Raw genomic sequence first — 21,786 nt, 5'->3', positions numbered from 1 at the left:
AACCCTGGATTTTATTGGGGTGGCACAATATACAGCTAACACATTTCCTAGTCCCCCTTGCAATAAGGTGTGGCCAGGGAAGTGCGCACTAACCATTGGGCAGACCTTCAGTGCAGCTTTTCAGCTCAGAGGAGCACCCGATTCCCTCTTCTTCCCTTTTGCCACCGAGGCTCCTGAGGACGGAAGCTCTGTGCATAGAAGTTGTGGAGCAGAAAGTCAGGAGCCTGCTCTCTGATCACATTCTGGAGTGGCCACGCTGGTCCTACTGGCCTCCCTTTGCCCTCTTATGTGAAATCTAAACCCCTAATCTGTTGAAGCCACGGAGGCCAGGCCTCTACTGTTAGCAGTCCCTCACCGATATAGACGACAGACATGGAATCACAGAGTCCTGAAGTCCAAAGACTGCCTGTTCTTTCTTCTGTTCTCTGCAGAAACCGACAGAAGGACTGGACTTGAGGGTAAATACCTGGCCACTTGGGGACGGTGGGGAGGGAGTGCTGAGGCCTCTGTGACTTTGCACTCTCACCTCTGTCATCTCCAGGCCATACTGGAGGCATGAACATTGGGGAGGACGAGTGTCCTCTCCTAGGATTTATGGAAACTGATAGGAGCAGAAAAAGAAGTGGCAAGAAAACAGACTTCGACCCTGAAAGCCAGTGGCCACCTGTTTTTCATCTCTCCAGGTGTATTTCAAAGCAAAATTAGGAAAGGTCTCCTGTCCCGCCTGTCCAGGCAGTCTCCAGCCTCTGCCTGAGTGCTTTCACAGATGAGGAACTCACTGGGGCTCTTTTCATCACTGGGGCTCTTTTCATCATCTCTGATCGTTTGAGACTTTGTGAAACTTCCATCCATCAGAAAGTCCTGGCACGTCAACTGCTTATAAGCCACATTCTTTTCAAGTGAATAAAAACAAGATTTTGGAGAGAGAAAGTTTCAGAAAGTAGCTGTGGGGATTTTATTCAGCAAATTCCAGTTCTTAAGGATGAGGAAGTTTGATATATTATGAGTTGCAAACACCAGGTGGCGCTGTGAACAAGATGGAACAGTAGCCGGCACTTCCCCTTTCCTCTGGCTGTGCTGGGCCGCTGCTGTCCTGGGCTCCGAGCTGCAGAGATCCATAGCCAACACACAGCAAATGCAGAAATTCAAAAACAGGCACAAAAACTTGTGGTATAATTCATTGTTTACATTTATAAGTTAATACCTTATAAAAATGATTCCACAGATGGTGCGTTTATTTCAGGAAACAATTTCTGTAGAGCAGTGAACGCTATGTTTGAAGAAATAGAAAGTCTCAAGCAGGTGCAGTGTATAATTAAACTCACAAATCCCTTCTCAAATAGACATTTCTAATACAAACCCCAAATCATAACTTTGAATAATTTCCTTTGGAGATACCACCAAATCTGTATAGATGAGGCCCAAGCCACATGGTCCCCTGGTCCCCGTCACCACGCTGTGGCGACACCTTTTCTGCAGAGAAGAGATTGGCCACAATGACTTAGAATTCTGGTTGCCCACCTGAACCTTCCTTCTGGAGGAGTCAGAGATTATCTTACAGAGACGGAAGTTTTCTCTGCTGGGTACTTTCCTAGCTTCTTATCCATCCACCCCTCCCAGGCCTACCTTGTTGCTCGTTTCCTTTGTGAGATGGTCCACTCCTTCACCTATGCTGGGGCCAGATGTCCTAACACCTCCTGCCTCTTTGGTCTTCCTCTGGAGAACAGCATATGCCCGGCCAAAAGACAGCAAGGGGTCATGGGGAAAGATTTATTGAGCATCTACTATGGACCTGGAACCATCCTGGGTGCTGTACCTACATCATCTCACAACAACCTTAAATGTAGCATCCATCATTATTTTGCAGGAGAAATAGGTACTCAGAGAAATTAGATAATTCTCCCAAAGTTAAACAGCTAGTGGCCAAGGCCACGTGTCAGGACCGGCGGCTTGGATGGAGATGAATCTTTGAGGGGATTTCTCCCTTTCTTGTCTGGTCAGTTTGGTCAGCGCTCAGGTCTTGATGAGGCTCTTCTTGATGTAGTCCTCACGTTGGGACCTGGTGGCCTAGGCTTTGATCCCAGCTTTACCTCTTACTGAGCGTGTGACCTTGGGCAAGTTGCTGATCTTTGTCTTACCTCAGTTTGCTTATTTGCAAGGTAGAGATAATGATGTCTTTCTTGGGGAGTGGTATTGCTAAGAATGAAATGAAACCACATGCATCCTGGTAGGGATCATAGGAATTCTCTCCCTTTCCCATGCACACCCATGGATTTGTTCATTGTACAAATATGTGCTGAGCACTCAGGACCCAGCAGTGGGTGGGGCAGACATGCTTCTGCACTCAGAGAGGATGGTGTCGCTGGACCGGGGAGACAGAAAATAAACAGAAGCTAGACAGAAATATAATCTCAGATGGAGCTAAATACTGGAGGAAAATGAAGGGGGTCAGAGGATGGAGGCCTTTGGCCATCCTGCTTCCTTTGCATGGATGCCCCATCACCACGTCCAAGCTGTTAACCCTCGCTCATGGTTCAAGGCCTCCTTCCAATGGTCACCTCTGTGGAATCATCAGTTTATAATCAAAAGTAATCATGCCCGCCTCCATTGGTTGTCTAGATCTGTCTGTGAGGCTGAGGACCCCCACTCTATCTTATTCATTGTTACATTCTCCAAACCACTGTCCACCCGCAAGAAACGCTCCTTGGATAGGCCGAAGAGAAAAGCTGATCCTATCACTCCGAGCAACAACCCGAGGCATTGGTCCGCAAGGGGCAAATCCTCAGGGTGGGCTTGCGGGTGGGGAGAGAAAGGGAAAGGTATCCTGAAACCTCTACAGGAGCCAAAGGGACAAACTTTCAAACAAATGACAAAATGAAACATCACACTGTGTGTGAGTGTGTGCATTACAGGCAGGGATGAAGGCTGACAGAAGGGAAAAACCTGTTTTCTAGCAGGCGGAATAGTGGTTCTCTTTTCTAAAAAGCCCAAGGCCTCCTGAGCCATGCCAATTTTAGAACATTTTTATCATTTCAAAAAGAAACCCCAGCCCAGCCAGCTTGGCTCAGTGGTTAAGCGTTGACCTATAAACCAGGAGGTCATGGTTCAGTTCCCGATTAGGGTATGTGCCCAGGTTGTGGGCTACATCCCCAATGAGGGGCGTGCAGGAGGCAGCCAATCAATGATTCTTTCTCATCATTGATGTTTCTATGTCTCTCTCCCTCTCCCTTACTCTCTGCAATCAATTTAAAAAGAAAAAAAAGAAACCCCATCTCCTTTAGCTGTTAATGCCTTTAATACCACACCCCAACCATTAGCTTTAAGCAATCACTAATCTAATTGCCATAGATTTCTTTGTTCTGGATGTTTCATATTAAATGAAAAAAAAAATCATATACTATGTGATCTTTTCTGACTTGCTTCTTTCACGTAACATACTGTTTTCAAGATGCTTCTATGTTATAGCTTGTCAGTACTTCATTCCTTTTGTGGCCGAATATCTATTCATCAGCTGATAGAAATTTGAATTGTTTCTACTTTTTGGCTATTATGAATAGTGCTGCTATAAACGTTCAGGTACAAGCTTATGTGTGAACATATGTATGCTTTTATTTTTCTGGGGCATATACCTAGGAATGGAATTGCAGAGTTGTGGTAACTCTATGCTTATTTTCACATTTCTGGTATCATCTGAGGGTTCTGATTTCTCTACATCCTCACCAACTCTTGTTATTATCAGAATTGTTTATTCTAGCCATCCTAGTGGATGTGAAGTGATATGTCATTAGTGGTTTTGATTTGAATTTCAATGTTTCTTATTGGTATATATATCTTGTTTTATGCTCACAACTACTTTATGAGGTAGGTGGATTATTACCTCCATTTTACAGATGAGAAGAATGAGGCACAGAGAGGTGAAGTGACTTACCTAAGGTGCACAGCGGGTGAGGGTTAGACTAGGACATGAACTCTATCAGTCAGCTTTCATACCCCTAAATAGTCCACCATGTTGCCTTTGCATAAAGCGCGAGAGGATTGGGGGCAACAGGCAGAGTGGCCAAAGGACTTTTAAGGAGAGGAACATCTACTACTCGATTTTAAATAGTTTAGGTTGCTGCATATACAGTTCCTTCATCTCCATGTGTGAATGGTTAGTTTGCGGAAAGGGAGCCCAGTTCTTTCATCTTTGAGTTAAAACCAGGGTGAAAATAAAGGAACAGCCACAAGATGTAGGGCAGAGAACAAGAACTCAGCAGGGGCAGAAAGTTGGAGCCAGCGCTGAAGCCCATCATGGCTCCCTTAATAATTCACAGAAATTTGCAAGAGGGCTCTAGCTTTTGAATAATCCAGACACTTCAAACAAACCTTATCTGGATCGGAAGGGACCGGGAGACCCCAGCTGGGTTCATTTATGGAATCGTGTAACAGAAGTATGGACAGATTTGTCTCCACCTCCTCCCCACTCCACCCCCAGCCAATTCTTGGCCTCTTATCCAAACGAACATGTGGTGGCAAAGCCGCTCTTTCCTCCTCTCCCTTTGTGTTAACACTGAACACACGGGCCTTTGTTTCTGACCTTGAAGAGACTGTAAAGTCAGCATCAGTCTCCAAAATCTTTCTCAAAGATGGGCCTGTAAGCATTCAGAGGGGTCAGAGGACACCCCAGATAGAAGTTTTCTTCCCTCAAACTCACCCCAGGAATCTTTTGTTTTTTAAAATATATTTTTTATTGATTTCAGAGAGCAAGGGAGAGGGAGTGAGAGATAGAAACATCAGTGATGAGAAAGAATCATTGATTGGCTCTCCTCCTGCACACCCCATACTGGGGATCAAGCCTGCAACCTGGGCATGTGCCCTGACTGGGAATGGAACTGTGACCTCCCGGTTCATAGGTCGACACTCAACCTCTGAGCCACGCTGGCTGGACCCAGGAATCTTTTTGCTCCAACAGCTCCCATCACAGCCCTATACACACACACACACACACACACACACACACACACACACACTCCTCCTGGTTCACCGCCAGATAGCCCGATGATTCTCTCTGATACAAGAAGCCAAGGTAACAAGAAGGAGGAAGGAATGAGTCTGAATCAGGTGTAATTTCTATATCTCCATCCTGCATCCCCGGCATCTGTCTGCTGATTTATGAAGAAGACGGGCGATGGTTTAGGAATGATGGACGGTCCTCTGAGGAAGCAGTGCCAGAAGCGTGATGAGCAGAAATGCTGAACAAGATGCTGGCTGGAGAGGAAATCTGTCTCCCAGGCCGATTAGTTTGGGTGGGAGCCAAGAGAGGCAGAAACTTGTTACAGCTCCACTCATCTTTCTTGCTATGTTTTTCCCCCTGGATCCCGGAATAAAATGAGATTAGCCTCAGAGCTCAAGGTGGCTAACTGGTCTAAGCCGACCACAGCAGTGTCTCCAGGCAGATGACGGTTACTAACAAATGCATATGATTCATCTCCCCATTGGGTCTGTAAGACACGTAAGGACAGAACTGTGACCTTTTTCCTGTAATTCCTGGAGTAACCAGTGTAACATGGGCCCAAAAGGTCAGAGCAGCTTGCCAAAGTGAATTGGCTTCAAAGTAGAAATGAACTTTCATTTTTTAATTTTCCTTATTTTTATTTTATTTTTTTCTGAACTTTCATTTAAAGAAATATGTTTTTATTGATTTTTAGAGAGGAAGGGAGAGGGAGAGAGAGATAGAAACATCAGTGATGAGAGAGAATCATTGATTGGCTGCCTCCCACACACCCTACACTGGAGATCCAGCCCGCACCACTGGGAATTGAACTGTGACCTTCCGGTTCATAAGGCAATGCTCAACCCCTGAGCCACGCTGGCCGGGCTCTCCTTTTATTTTTAAAATAAAGAGACTTTGTCTAATCTGCCAGCTGAGAAATGGAAGCCAGATGAATCCAACTCGTTATGATGCACGGAACACGATGGATAATTGTAAACAGGGAAGCCCACGGTGAATTTTGGAGGAGAGAGGTTCTATAAAATGTTGAAAACATGATGCTCGTATAGTCATATAGCCAAAGATTTATTTACCTCATTAGGGAGGGAACCGCAGGATGACAGAGCCAAATCAAAGGCAAACACAAGAGACTTTTATATGACCATTAAAAGAAAGGATGTGGGAAGTAGGTTTGCAAAGTTACATAAAAGTTGTTAATATCCCACATGGCGATAAGATCAGACTTTGGGGTTATGTTTCCTATTTGATAGAATTCATTTGCATTTCTACCGAATAAAGATCATTTGCAACGTAGCAGTCTTCTTAACACCTAACTTTATAGAGTCTGGCCCTAACTATTAGTAGTTAGTAAGTCTAACTAAGTCACCTCCCTAGGGCATTACATGATCCTTGGGTGGGCTTGTTAGACGATGCAACGGCATGACACGATGGTACATGTTAAATTTCGGATAATTTTTCTTAACACACAACTTCACTCTTTATAAGATTCACAGGCCATTTGCCTATACCGTACATGACCACACATAAGGCCAGAAAATGGTGTTCAGAAAGTATGGGATCCAAACTGCAGCCCCTGCCAACTTCCCTTCCTCCCTCTTTAGCCATTTTCCCATCTTCCTCCATGTTCCTTGGAAATAACCACCCATGTGGAATGAGTAGACTTATCTCTCTGTGTCTGACTTATTTTAAGCCCTAGGTTTATAAGCCAAGTATTTGCCGTTATGAATGGGAATTGTAGTTGTTAAAAACGTATTTGTTCTCTTTTGCTTTTCCCCTGATAGACTGAAAGTCATTCTCTGGATCCCACTCAAGTGTAGGTTGGCTGTGCCAATATCATCAAGTACAGCGCCAGTCTTTATAGACACGCGGTATCTGACGGTGAGGGAATTGCTAGTCCAATGGCTGGGAGGATAGCCCTGCCCTGATGAACCAGGGTTACTGAACTCAGCAATGGAGCTTTGGAGGTGGAACTGTCCAGCTCCGAGGGCATGGCTTGGGAAGAGCTCCAACTCGCCTCGGTGGCATTCTAAAACTGGCAAAGGCAGGTGAGAGGATTGTTTGGCACTTGTAACTGTTATTGCTACCTGCTGGACCAGCTGGAGGTTTAAAAATAGCATCTCTCTTGTTCAGTCCCCTTTGCTACTATGAACCCTCCAGCCTCCTCATAGTTCTCCCTGCTGGTTCTAGGGGACCCCAAGGAGCACGTCACATCTATATATATAAAAAGCCGGCGACCATAATGCCATAACGACCAGAACGACTGGTCGCTATGACGCCCACTGTTGACAGCGAACCCAGCCTGATAGGGGTCAGGTCCGGCTGGCCAATTGCCCAAGGTCCCTCCCCCAAGCCAGCCCAGCCCTGATCAGGGCCTGATCAGGGTGGGCCGGCCAACCTTTGGCCCTGTCACTCCACTGCAAATGAACATGTGTGGGAAAGCAGGCCCTCACCCATCAACTCTGAGAGGCTCACAGATACTGCCTTGGAGAAGCAGAGGGACGCAGGGGCAGCTTTGTGGCTGTTCTGCATCAGATCTTCAGACGGGTGAAGAAAGAGTGGGGTATTCAAACAGAGAAACAGGACAGTGAGGTCTCCAGTATCATCTCAGCTGTGCTATTGATGAGTCTGGACAAGTCACTTCTCCCTGACCTCACTTTCCTTACATATAAAACTTGAGTATTCTGTCTAGATCCGGGCTCATCAAACGTTTTGTGTAAAGGGCTAGATAGTAAATATTTGAGGTTTTGTGGGTTATACGGTCTCTGCCACAACTACTTAACTCTGCAGTCGTGGCATGAAAGTACCCATAGAAAACATGCCCGTGTTCCAATAAAACCTGCCTAACAGGCACAGGCGGTAGACTGGACTTGACCCCTAGGCCCAGGTCTCGGTGGTCTCCAAAGTCCCTTGAAGTTTCAACGGTTCCTTTAGGTTAGAAGTGAATTACTTGGATCCCACACACATAACACATTTAAGTGTAAGATCCCCAATATAATAACACCAGCAGTTTACTTGTGTTCTTTTTCAGATAACACCTTTTCTTTTCTCCAGTAATAAATTGAATCTCAGCATCATTTATCATGAGCCTGAACGTGCCAGCTGATGGTCTTGCTGTAGGGGAATCTAACAATACCCATGATTAAATCACACACATCAAATTATTCACAAGGTAATGAAAAGACATACAAGTAATAACTACAAAACATTACAATTATTGCTATGATTGTACTATAATCGATTATCAAAACTTAAATCAAGTTCCATTACATCCCAATTTCAAATGCTAGCAGGGGCCAGGTTCAAGGACATTGCAGTGTAACATGTGTAGGATCTCCTGAACATCGGCGGGTCCTCTGCAGTGCATTCCTGTGAGAATGGATGGTCGTGCCTTCTCCGAGAAGTCCTGACGCAGGCTGAGACTGGTCTGCAGAGCAATGCCGCGACAGACTGCCCTTCAGATGCAGTAAAAGTCAGACCTTTGTTCAGCTGCAGAGAAAGGAGTAGCTTATAGAGTAAAACACGTATGAAGAGAACCTCGCGTTCTGCAATGTGGCACCTGGCATTCCATGTGGATGGGAAACAGCGGGCAGAGCTGCGCTTTAACATTCACAAGGCAGGATCCCCAGCTCCACACAGCTTTGTATTTCTTGTGATATTTCTTTTTTTTAAAGGGAGATGAAGTGTCGGTAGAGAAGATGATTAGACCACAAGTGAGTTAGTGTGTTAAGAATTTGGTCTTTGACATTATCATTTCTAAAATGCCATCATGACTCAATATATCCCTTCCCTAAAACCTGCAATAAACTTCACGTTCCTTTGACAGTGGGGCTAGATGGCTCCAAACGCTTACCTTAGACAAGTCTTGGGTAGCCACATAGATGTCACCAGAGGAGCAGTTACGCAGTCACTTCAGAAAACCCTCAATCCATTTCCAGCTGACTTTGGGATATAGTATACTTTGGCAGAAATAAATTTACATTTTTCCAATGTTTAAAATATGTTTTGATTGATTTTAGAGAGAGAGGAAGGGAGAGAGAGAGAGAAAGAGAAAAATCGATGTGAGAGAAACATGGATTGGTTGCCTCTCACATGCCCCCACCAGGGATCAAACCTACAACCTGGGTATGAGCCCTGACCATGAATCCAACTGGCGACCTTGTGGTGCACAGGATGACGCTCAACCAGCTGAGCCACACTGGCCAGGGCAAATTTTTTCCTGTTTCACCAGAGCCTTTCACTGTACATGTGCTGAAAGAAAGGAAAGCTTAGAGAAGGGGCATCTACTTAAGGTAACAGTTTAATAGAAGAACCAAATTTAGAACCTTGGTCTCCCGAAGCCAAATTTAGAGCTCTCTGAGCTGCAGTAAGAACTATATTTTACATCGAGCATGTCAAACTCACAGCCCACGGGCTGCATGCCTCGTTTATTTGACCTGTGTTAGCCTTCGAGTTTGACACGTTTGTTTTACACTGTGACCCTGTGTGCGTGCAAGAGCACACCTGCACTCCTACGCTCGTGGTTTCTGTTCTTTCCTATTCGAATATTTTCTTTTTAAAGAGCTGGTCGTGATCCACTCAACTGACTTCACAGCCCACTGAAAGGTCCCAGCTCGGCTCAGTTTTTTAGAAACATTATTTATTTATTTATTTTTTAAATATATTTTATTGATTTTTTACAGAGAGGAAGGGAGAGGGATAGAGAGTTAGAAACATCGATGAGAGAGAAACATCGATCAGCTGCCTCCTGCACATCTCCCACTGGGGATGTGCCCGCAACCCAGGTACATGCCCTTGACTGGAATCGAACCCGGGACCCCTCAGTCCGCAGGCCGACGCTCTATCCACTGAGCCAAACCGGTTTCGGCGAGTTTTTTAGAAACTTTAGAAGACAGAATCACTTAAGTGCCGTCAAGACTGTACGCTTTCTCACAACAGCGTGAACAAGGTTTCCTCTGAAAGATCGCATTTCTGTGCCATTTTCATAGGCGAGAAGAAAGACTGTGGTTATTTGGTTTCCTTGGACAAAAAAAGCTTAAATGTACATAAAAGGAGCCACAAATCTGTCAAGTATTTTCAAAGCATGTTCGAAACTCACTTTCTCCATGAATTCTTTCCAGACTGAACGTATGGAGCATCAACTCTTTCAGCACTGATGGGCAGTTTTTTTGGCAGTACCTTCAACCACTAATCCTGAACCTCACCCTTATCACATTCCTTCTGGGAAAGGAGAGAGAGAGAGAGAGAGAGAGAGAGAGAGAGAGAGAGAGAGGTCCCATTGGTGTCTAGGAGGCTCGCCCTGCTTATTCCGGATTTGTGGGGAATGGAGGCTCCTCTGTAAGATGGAGGATCACGTGTGAGCTCTACCGACCAGAATTCTGTGTATTCGAGTGCTGGAAACGTGACGGGAATGCCACAAAAATGTCAAAATCCAGCTGGTCCAGAATGGAGCACAGGCTTTTAAAAAGATAAGCAGATTTCCAATGCAATTTTGGAAACTTCAGGATCTGAATAACAGAAACCCAACTAGTTTCAACCCCTCTCTAATCCTCCGCCCCAAGCATCCTGCAGAGTTATGTCCAGCAAGGATCCCTTTGAAATTCATTGTGTTTGCTCAGCCACCAGGGCTGCGGGAGGTCTTGGCGAGGGGCAAGGAGCAGAAGGGGGAAGTGCAAGAAGCAAAGGGTTTAAAAAGCCTTGCACAGGAGAATGGGGCTACAACTCGGAGAATCACAGACGGCGGACTGGACTCTCCGCAGACCTTGCAAACAAACCCTCGGGCCTGAAAAGGTCTTTCCTAAAGTGGCTTCGATCTCCTCCTTCTTCAAGAGGCGGCAACAGAAAAAAGGAGTCAGGCAGGCAGAGGCCAAATGCTCTCCTCAGCGGCTGCCCCAGCTAAGCTCTGACCCCTGAGCTGATGGGAAAATGGTTCCCAATTAAGTCACTTCGTAAAAAAGAGACGGTTTTCTATCTGAATGCCCCCGCGGTTCTCATGTTGATAATCTGTTGCTCTAATCAGCTGGAGCGGTCGCATGCCAAGGCTGCAGCCGCCGAGGGTGTACAGAGGCGGGGACCATGTTTGGCAATGCCCTTGCCCTACTGAGGGGACCGAGGAAAGCTGACAACGGCAGTTCCTTACAATAATTCTGCTCATGGGAGACCTGGGGCTAAGCTCTGTGCTTCCCGGTCTGAAGGTGTAGGATATTTCTGTGCCACTGAGATAAAAGAAAAGCCAGGAAAGCCCCTGTGCCTTTTGTTAACTGAAAGATAAACAGGGGAGGGCTTCCTTTTTTAAAAAAATATTTGTATTGATTTCAGAGAGGAAGTGAGAAGGAGAGAGAGAGAGAGAGAGAGAGAGAGAGAAACATCAATGGTGAGAGAGAATCATGGATCTGCTGCCTCCTGCATACCCCCTACTGGGGATCAAACCCGTGACCTCCTGGTTCATAGGTTGACGCTCAACCACTGAGCCATGCCGGCAGGGCAGGACTTCCCTTTTGAAGATCTTGCTGGATTGTTATCGGTGGAAGGGGGGTTTTGGGGGACCACTGGAATAAGCATTTCCGGAGGCCCACTTGGGAGGATGCAATACGGTAGAAAGCTTTACTAGTATTTCTGTGGAATTACATTCCTGAGTTTCCAACGTCCCATATCCCTTTGTCCAGTCATAGGAGTGTAGCTGGGGTTTCAGTGAAGCTAGAAGCAAAGCCAGTGTCCACAGTTCCCTTTCCAGGTGGGAGCCGGGTCCAGTACAGCATCAAACTAGTTACAGTCCATTAGTCCATTGTGTGTGGGGTTCGCATGGCCCTGGGCCACGTGGGCGAATGCACGAGAGCCCCACAAACCCAGCCACACAAGCCTCGAGTCCCAAGAGTCTGGCCAGGATGGCTCAGTGGCTGAGTGTCAACCCATTGACCCTGGAGGTCACGGTTCAATTCCCAGTCAAGGTACATGCCCAGGTTTCGGCCTCGATCCCCAGTAGGAGGTGTGCAGGAGGTAGCCAATCAATGATTCTCTTTCATCATTGATGTTTCTATCTCTCTCTCCCTCTCCCTTCCTCTCTCTGAAATCAATAAAAAATATTTTTTTAAAAAGGAGTCCCAAGAGCACGAGAGAGCGAACCCCTTTGTTCAGGGGATTAAATATCCCCAATTTTGTGCCTTTGCAGTGGTCACGCCCATTCTGGCCAATGACCTTTGTTCTCAGGTGTGGCTGAGGGCAAGCATCTTCCCTAGTCATCCCAGCGTTACTGGGCGAGTCTGTCTCCCCTTTGTTGGGCCCCTGGGCGTGTCAAGTTGGAGCTTCCCGGGGAAGCTGTCCAAATGGCATGCCTCTCATGTTGTCTTCTCCCTTTGCTTCTTTCCTGTTATTAATGACTGGGTTAATCACAACCGTATCAGGATGGGAGAAGGAGCATGTTCCCTCAGCTGTATTTGAACAGAAGCATGGAAAACCTCCATCTTTGTTCAGCAGTGTGGTTTTAGGACATCTGGGGACCGGGGTGTGTGTGTGTGTGTGTGTGTGTGTGTGTGTGTGTGTGTGGCCCAGGCCACCCAGTTTGAGGCTGTGGACTCTGAAGTTAGACCAAGTGTTAGCTCCAGCCCAGCACCTCCCAGCTGTGTGACCTTGGACAGACTGTGGCCATCTCCCTGAGCCCCGTGTTCCCCATCTGTCAAAAGACGATGCCGCCCGCTCGGGTGGTGGTAAAGAGCGAAGAAGATTGCATTCGTGAGTGCGGAGTGTCCAGCAATAGAAAAACACTTATTAAATGGTACAGAGAAAGGGGAAGTCTTTTCCACTTTACAGACCAGGAAATGAAGGATTAGAGAGATTAAGGGCTTGACCAAGGTCATAAAAACCAGCGCGTGGTAGGGTCAAGATTCTGTTTGAAACTAAATCCAGGCACCGTGGTTTCCCTGCTGGTACAGATGGAAGCAAGCATTTAAACACATAGTCTCACTGGCTGTGAGCTGAGCAGAGCTCTTTCTGATACACTTATCTAAAGCAGGCTAAGCCCAGAGGATAAAGAGTGTGCTCTCTCGGGTATATCCTGGCAGGAATGAATACCAGTTCCCTTTGGTTCTTGGGCCGACCTCGCTCAAGGATTCCGTTGTTCCGAGCGCCTGGGCCCATTTCTCTCTGGTCGCTGGTTCCCTGTAGCCAGGATCTGCTGCTTCACGTTTCTTCTTTAGCATCTAAAAAAGATGTCTTCTCTTCCGCCCTGAGACCCAAAAGAAAACTGGCGGTCCTGGCTCCCCACCTCTGACCTCCACTTCTCTCTCAAGTTTCCATTTGCATTTGGTTTGAGTGGAAAATCCCACTGCGGCTTTCTACAGATGAATGCCGTCTCTCTAATTATATTGAATCTACAGAGATCAATTTTTATAACCCTAACAGGCTTAGCGCCTGAGTTCCTGTGATCATTAGATATCTTGGACCCATTCTTCCGGGTACAGGGGTCCCTTGGGAGACTACTTGATAGTGACCAGTCGTCTGTCTTGAGTCATATCTACTGTGCTGGAGACTAGAAATGTGTGGCTCTGATCAATATCTTTCCTTAGGGCTCAGCCATCTTCTGGCTCCATTCTCTTGTTGGCACTTTAAAGGGCAGCATTTCCCACCGTTTCTATTGGAATATGTCCCTCCTCACTGTAGTGGAAAGGAAAATAGAAACTATGCCATCATTTGAAGTGTATTTAGTTCTCTCTCTCTTCTGATTTCCTTGTTTCCTCTCCTTTACTCCTCCTTCCCTTCCTCCCTCTTATCTTTTCTCTCCCTTCATTCTCCTTGTTCTCCTTTCCTCTCGCTCCCTTCCCCTATTCCCTCTTTCTGTTCCTCTCAATTCATACATGTTGATTAGGTACCCAACTAATTGGGCGAGATAACTGAGTACCCAAAATGATATAGTATCTGCCCTCAAGGGACCCACAGCTTACAACCTAATGGAAACTTTCCCTTTAATACCTTCTTTTTTCCAATTTATATTGAGGACTGAAAAGTCTGGATATCATTTAGGGTTAGTAAAAATTTTCTTACAAAAACTAAAACTCTTTGAGGATTATGTATGAATCAGTCATTCACTCACACATCAGTATGAATTAATTCCATAAGATTGCTTTCTCTCTCATACTTAGTTAAGCAGTTGCCCTGTAAGAATAAAGATTCTGGGGGGAGGAGGAGGAGGAGGAGAGAAAATGGTATCATAAAACCATTTTGGAGGTTGGCAGCCTCAGGAAAACACTTTGAACAGCAAAAGGGCGCTGTTCAGTGGGGTAGCGATTCTATCCACCTATGGCTTGTCAAACACCTGTGACCTATGGTTATAATTTGAACCAAGCCTGAATCAGAGAATTTGAAGAGCTTATAATTTTTCTTTCTTCAGCTGTAAAACTGTGACTCTATTCTCAGCATCAATAGGTAGAACTTGGTTACTGAAAATCTTCCCTCACTAGACCTTAAGCTTAAGGAGATTAGGCCATTACCTGTCCTGTTCATGACTGGGTCCTCACTGCCTAGAACAGTGCCTGTTCTACAGACTGTAGGTGCTCAGTAGATCCTTGTTGAATGAATGAAGTGACAGTAGGATACAAATTGATAGAGGACGACAAACTAGGGGGAAATGACATGAAGTGGCAGGGTTTGGTTTAGAAAGAGCTGCATGGAGGAGGTTTCTCGATAGAGTTAGCAGCCTGTTTGCCTGGAGCCAGGGACAGTGGAGGAAGAAAATAACTTTGCTGAGAACCAATCGGGAACAGAGCCCGTTGAAACAATGGGTTTGAAAGCATGAGCACTCTAGCAGTTAACTCTTTTGAATACAATGGAGCAGTCTGAGAATTGTCAGGAAAATGGAAGTAGCTTCAGGCCAAGAAGGGATTGCCAAGGGGACTGCCTGGTGGCCTGTAGGGTCACTTCATGCTCTCCAGGGCAAGGCCGCTCACAGAGGGCTCCATGGAACGCTGGAATTCTCACAGAGGATGACGGGTGCTGTCTTTCTCAAGGGTTGTCATTCCTTGAACTCAGGAACCCTTCCCAAATTTGTTCTATGGGGTTGTGCCTGCCCAGAATGAGGGACAAGGTGACTAGGCTGTCTCCTTTCAGAGACGTCTCCCCGGCCCAGGCTGGCATGGGTGTGGGGATGATTCAGCCTCCAGGTAGGGGATGTCTGTTGGTGAGCCCATTCAGCCGAGATGCCAGCATTACATGTGCAACTGGCTGCGTACCGATGACCTACTTTTCAGCTCCCTGAGTGATGGCAGGGGTGGTTAAATCCTTCATCTTCTGCTGCATCATCCTCCCCTCTCTCAGCCTAAACCCAGAGATTCCCTCCTTCCTGGTGTCCGTTTTTCTTTGTCTCAAATATAACGAAGTGTCATGCATCGGCCATTTATCATCCTCTCAGCAGCAGTGGTGACTTCTGATGAGTGGGACAGCACAGGGGCCGCGGAAGGGGCCGTGGTAACACTGGCTGCTCTACCGGCAGCCCTGTCATCACCCGTCTTCTCCCCCCACCCCCACCCCCGCCCCAGACTGGCGACTGGTGTTCTCTCTGTGTCAACAGGAGTCCGTCTGGGGATTATTCATGTAGCCGGACATAATGAATTCCGCTGTTTGCCAGTGCAGCTAATGGTTTTTTTTGCCAGCGCTACTAGGATCACGCTGAGTAATAGGATGTGTCCATACCGGAGTAATGCCCATTTATTAGCTTCTGTGGGAACACACACATTAAGAGAATCACATTTTGCCCGACTCTGTAGCTGAGGGAACTGCTCATTAAAAATTTCCACTCAAGCAGCCTCGAGCTAAGGATTTGTATTCCAAAGAGCTGGATTTATTTCACCAAAAGTAGTAACTGCTAAGGAGAAGACTCCCACAGGCTCAGTGAGCACAGATGACTCTGCCTAATATACAGACTCTGTAGGAAAGTTCACCTCCGTGGAGGGGAAGGGCTGTAGGACTGCAGAGAGGACCACCCAGGCAGTGGCGGACACAGGCCATCTCTCAACGTTGTGTCACTTGGCTTGTTAAAATGACAGCTTGGGCCCTAACCGGTTTGGCTCAGTGGATAGATCGTTGGCCTGCGGACTGAAAGTCCCAGGTTCGATTCCGGTCAAGGGCATGTACCTTGGTTGCGGGCACATCCCCAGTAGGAGGTGTGCAGGAGGCAGCTGGTCGATGTTTCTCTCTCATCGATATTTCTAACTCTCTATCCCTCTCCCTTCCTCTCTGTAAAATATCAATAAAATATATTTAAAAAAATAAAATAAAATGACAACTTGGTTCATAGGTCGATGCTCACCCACTGAGCCACACTGGCCGGGCCCAGCTGATTCTTTTTATTGGCTTCAGCATCCACCCAATCACTTAAGCCCCAGACCTGGGAACCTTCCCAGCCAACTTCTCTCATCCCCTATGCCCCCTTATCTGCCTACATAATCTTTCCCCTTCTCACCACCTCTGTTCCTGACCGCTCCCTTCTCTACCGCTTTCTCCAACCCCAGGCTCTCACTGTCTCTCCCTTTCACTGCAACGGAAAAGCTGTCCCTGCTCCATCTTTTTCGATGCGACTATAGGACAGTTTCCACGAGGCAGATGTGCTGATGTTATCGTCCTGATTAAAACCCTCCGCATATAATCCGAGCTTCTTGGAATGGTGTTTGAGGTAGCCTGTGAGTGTCTCTGCTGTCTCTCCAACTTTATCTCTGGTGAATAACCCCCCTCCCCCATCGCACTTGCCTGGTCACCCACCCTTCTTTATACCTCCATGCCTTATTTATTGTGTCTTCTGCTACTCACTGATCCCAGTGTACCTAGCGAAGTCACTTTCCCCCAAACAACCTCCTTCTCCAGCAGGTAGATCTGACGTTAGATTTAGGGTAGAACAATAACTGATGTAGCTGGCCAGTAGCTCAGGAAAATTCAACTACGTTCCCATTCTAAGGTCCATTATGGTAGTTTGGGATAATGAGGTTGGGCCGACCCTTTATTTCTAGTATAACTAGAAGCACACTTTAGCTTAGCTAATGTAAAGAGCTTAAATAGCTAAGGAAGCCATCTCTGGAGTCAGAATGCTCGGGTTCTGAAGCTCAACCCTTAGTTTCCTCACCTTTAAAATGGGAATAACAGTAATATCGATTTCCTATGGTGTTGTAAAAGTAAAGGAATTATGCAAGTAAAGATCCCGAATTTTAGACCAGTGCCTAGTAGAGAGTAAGTGCTTGGTAAATAAATGTTAGCTATTGATGTTGTCAGTAGTAGTGGTAGTAATATTGCTAGAACTCCATTTTACCTATCAAATCATCAGAAGGAATTTACCCCATAACTATCGTAGAGATTATGGGGTGACTAGGTGAGTCTGCTGTCCTGTTTGCATTCTGTTTGCAGAAACTGATTGACAGGTGCTGTGATGCAGATGAAAACACACAACCCATTCCTCCCCACCCCACCCCACCCTGCTTTATATTTCATAAAGGGAATTCATGGCCTGGTAGATACGGTGTTGGGTACAAGCACTTTCTGCCTGTTTAGGCTTAAGGCCACCAGAGTCTTCCGCAATTCAGCCCGAACCCAGGGTCCTTCTGATGGCTTCATGGTCTGCACCTCTGCAGGCTGCAATTTGTAAGTCGCTTCTACCTCCACGATCTCCCGTGATTCCCAGAGTGCCCTCCCCACCCACAGACAGACTGTGTCACATGCCTTTGGAAATGCTTTAGTTGCGGCTGTTTGGATGGTCATTCAGAAAACACGTACATATTTGCTTTGGTGGTTTTGTAGAGACACAACAGAAAGGGACCCTTGGCAAATAGGCTTAACCCAAACCACCAGGCAGGGACACTACCCAGGAATTTGGCTCGGCTTTGTATGAAGAGCCATATTTTTCAGCTGAATAGGAAGAATCTGAACAGGGAATAGAGGAAGGAAGGAAACAAGTGAGTCATGTCTTTCCTCACAGGTACTGGGGCTGCTCGCAGAGTGGTCTGCAGTGGCTCGAGTCGCTTCTACACTCCACTGGCACCCAAATGCCTTGGAGACAAGCCAACCATTATGAGACCTGAGAAGAAATGGAAGAAAGCCCAATAGCAGCCAAATAACACTGCCATCCATTAACAAATTATTACAGGCGAGGCAGGCTTTAATGAGATTTTAACAAAAGAAATCTAGTCGCGTTCCTCTGGGGCAAAGAGATTTCATTATGATGTGAATGATGAAGCAGGCAAGGGGCCCGCCCTCAGAGCTCCAATAAAGAGGAAATGTGTGAGCCTGTGCCCGGCTCTCCCATTCACCGTGAAGGGTTCTTGGAGGAATGGACACACAGAACACTGTTCCACAAGGAGTTTCACTTTGGTACCTGGCCTACTGATGACCTACTTTTCGGCTCCCTGAGTGATGGCAGGAGTGGTTAAATCCTTCTTCTGCTGCATCATCCTCCCCTCTCTCAGCCTAAACCCAGAGATTCCCTCGAATAACAATAATATCGAGCCAAGCGAGTCTTTAGGAAAATTGTTCTAGAGCTTTGTGTTGTGATTCCAATAGTTCATTGTGCTTTTGGCCGTCTTAAAGGGCATCAAGAAATTCTCAAGAGATTCCTAACTCAGAGGGTATAGTGACAGCCTTACGTTGGAGGAACAATGATGCTGGCTGGAGTCAGGACCTGCCTGCCCATGACTTTGTAAAACCCCTGGGTGTCAGAAGAGAAGGTGATATGAGTCTCATGGTTCGAGAGAGGAAAGAGAAAATAGGCTGCACAGAGTAGGTCAGAGGGAGGGAGGAGAAGTGTGGTCCAGGGAGTCAGATGCGCTGAACTGCTTGCATGCGATGGATGTCTTTCTTCTACGTCTCCCACCCCTTTCGTTTATCCACTAAGTGAAACTTAGAGGTAGTCCATAATCCCAGGGAGACATATAACCATTTCAGTGCTAATATTCCTGCGACCCAGGAATTTGTTTTGTTTGAAACATGTGCCTCTGGTGCCTCAGTGAAGGGAACCGAGGATGAGCTGGGATGATTTCATGACGCCTGGACTATGAAATAGCATGTTTCCTGAAGAAGGGCCGCTGGACCACAGAAGGGTGGAGGGTGAGTAGTGGTCTCCCTCCGACAAGAATTCTTTGCTTGACCAAACTTTAGTCAGGCTGCCAGACCTTCTCCCTTAGCCCATCTGTGTTCTAGCCTTGTAAAGTCCAGTTTTAGCAAGAACCCTGCTAAGTCAGTTTAGCCAGAACCCCTGACCCTTGAAATCTGATCGGGTTCCTCATCTCCCTCCATCCCCCAAGTGATGTCTGATTACCCTGACCTGTTGTCAGCAGGAATCTTGTAAGGTCAGTTCTCCCCTCACCCCTGATTATTCCTCTTAGTAATTTTTAAAAATATATTTTTTTTTATTGATTTCAGAGAGGACGGGAGAGGGAGAGGGAGGTAGAAACATCAATGATGAGAGAGAATCATTGATTGGCTGCCTCAACCACTGAGCCATGCCGGCAGGGCCTCTTAGTAATTTTTTATCCACCGACCCATACCCTGCTCCTATAAATTCCCACTTGCCTGCTCTGTACTTGGAACGAAGCCTGGCTCTATACCAGGGGTGGGCAAACTTTTTGACTCGAGGGCCACAATGGGTTCTTAAACTGGACCGGAGGGCCGGAACAAAAGCATGGATGGAGTGTTTGTGTGAACTAATATAAATTCAAAGTAAACATCATTACATAAAAGGGTACGGTCTTTTTTTTTTTTAGTTTTATTCATTTCAAATTGGCCGGATCCGGCCCACGGGCCGTAGTTTGCCCACGGCTGCTCTATACTGAGGTCTCTTCCCCCATTGCAATAGTCCTGAATAAGATCTGTTTGGGCCATTTCACTGTCTGAGTCTGGTTTTCTTTGACACCTCCCTGGTGATGAGTCAGGGGGACTGACCCCTTGGCAGCGGGGCTCAGGGTAAGACTATGCCACCTTTTGTGGCAGCATAACAGCCAGAATAGCTTTGTACTCTGCTGGTTATACTCCCCTGGGGACCAGTGGCAGACACTGGCTGTTAAAATATTTAGTGTCTGATAATATATGATAAATGAATCAGGAGTATAGTAGCACTTCCCTAATGGCTCACACTGTAGGAAAAAGATTTAACAGAATTGAGGATGAATTTTAAATGACATGGAAGACAAATCTCAGGAACATATATATTGGGGATAGATAGCTCATTTGGTTAGAGTATTGTGCTATTATTACTATTTACTAACATTTACCAAGTACTTACTTAGTGCCAGGTGCTGTTTTAAGTATTTGCACGTTAACTTCATGCTTCTCATACTATCTGAGACGATAAACCAGTGTTGTTGTTTTTTAAATTTCCTATCTGCCATGGACAAATACTTCCATAGAATTCAATAAAAATTAATTATACAAAGTGAATTTTTTAAAAAATGCAAAAGTTAAGCTTAATTATTATTATTATTACTAGAGGCCCAGTGCATTAAAATTCATGCACTGGAGGGGGGATCCCTCAGCCTGGCCTGCCCCCTCTCAGAGTCTGGGAGCCCTCAGGGGTGGGAGGCGACCCGGTGATCAGGAGAAGGCGATGCCCCATCACACCTCTGCTGCTGCCACTGCTGGCAGCGCAAGCCTTGGCCGGCCCTGGTTACCTGAGCCTCGGGTGGCCCTGGGAGGCTGGGGGGCTGAGGGGACTGGGGGACTCCGGAGGCAGGCGCCTGGCCTTGCAGCATGCCTGCTCCTTCGGCGGGGCTGAGGGGGCTGGGTGCTGCCATTTTGTGGCTGTGGGCACTGCCATCTTTGAGGGCGGGGCAGTCAATTAGCATATTCCCTCCTTATTGGCTGTGGGCACTGCCATCTTTGTAACAGTGTGAGGGTCAATTAGCATATTCCCCTCTTTATTAGATAGGATTTTTACTATAAGATTTAACTGACATAAAATTTCTCTGGCAAGTTGCTATAGAAGTTTCTAAAAGCCTATTCTTCATTGCCGTACTTATCTCCCCAAGGACCAGTAACAAACCTTCCCATGAGCACATGTGCTGAAGAGCTCTCATAAAAAATCCCATGATGTGGTTAATGTCTCCATTCCAGATGAGAAAACCGAGACACAATGCAGTTATTTTGCTAATGAGGCCAAATTAGATCCTTGAGCACTCACCTAACTTTGCAAAGAGAAAAGTCTCTGTTTTATGACCATAAAAGTGTAGCCCATGTAGTCATTGTAAAATGAAGAGGAGCTGAAGAAAAGCAAGCCTTGATGGGCAAGGTATGAATGGGGATTTATAATCTAGGCCTTTGTTAGGAAAACGGTTAAAGAAAGAGACCAAACATTTTAGGAGTTTGATCGTTACTCTACCGAGCGATGCGGTGAAGTGTTTAAGAGTGTGGCTTCGGAGCCAGGCAGCCTGGGTTTGTTTCATGGCTTGACCACCTACTGCTGCATGAACTTGTTAGTTCCTACTTCAAAGGATGGTTGGGGGGAGGAATAACCATGTTAATATATGTAAAGTACTTAGGAAAATGCCCAGCACATAGAAAATGCTCAGTAAATGTTATTATTTTTGCATTTGAAAAGCCATCCACTGCCAAATTTCAGATTTCCTAAAAGCTCCATCTACAATGGCTTGACTTCTGACTAAATCCAATCCTCCCTGCCTTGAGCTAGAGCCACTGGCAGGACTCAGCAATGCTGCTCGGACCTAAGGAACCGAGTGGGTTTTGCAACTGTGGCACTACTGACTTCTTCTTCTTCCTCTTCTTCCTCCTCTCCTCCTCCTCCTCCTCCTCCTCCTCCTCCCCCTCCCCCTCCCCATCCG

General features: G+C 46.4%; 1 protein-coding gene across 2 annotated transcripts in view; it reads left to right on the top strand.

Moving 5' to 3' along the window:
* Window positions 1-8,061, top strand: part of DIEXF (digestive organ expansion factor homolog (zebrafish)) — a 35,422-nt gene extending 27,361 nt beyond the window's left edge. The window contains exon 12 of one of the 2 annotated variants that reach the window (XM_023754797.1): window positions 8,019-8,061. In XM_023754797.1, coding sequence (XP_023610565.1) covers window positions 8,019-8,022 — 4 coding nt within the window. In that variant the 3' untranslated portion in view covers window positions 8,023-8,061. Of the gene's footprint in view, window positions 1-431; window positions 607-8,018 lie in introns of those variants that run through there. The other variant, XM_023754796.1, reaches the window with a different exon arrangement.
* Window positions 8,062-21,786: the final 13,725 nt, after the last annotated feature.

The sequence above is a fragment of the Myotis lucifugus genome, unplaced genomic scaffold (genome assembly GCF_000147115.1).
Source record: "Myotis lucifugus unplaced genomic scaffold, Myoluc2.0 scaffold_65, whole genome shotgun sequence".
Lineage (NCBI taxonomy): Eukaryota > Metazoa > Chordata > Mammalia > Chiroptera > Vespertilionidae > Myotis > Myotis lucifugus.
The sequence above is the reverse complement of the archived record's forward strand: the minus strand, read 5'-3'. Positions and strand labels throughout refer to the sequence as shown.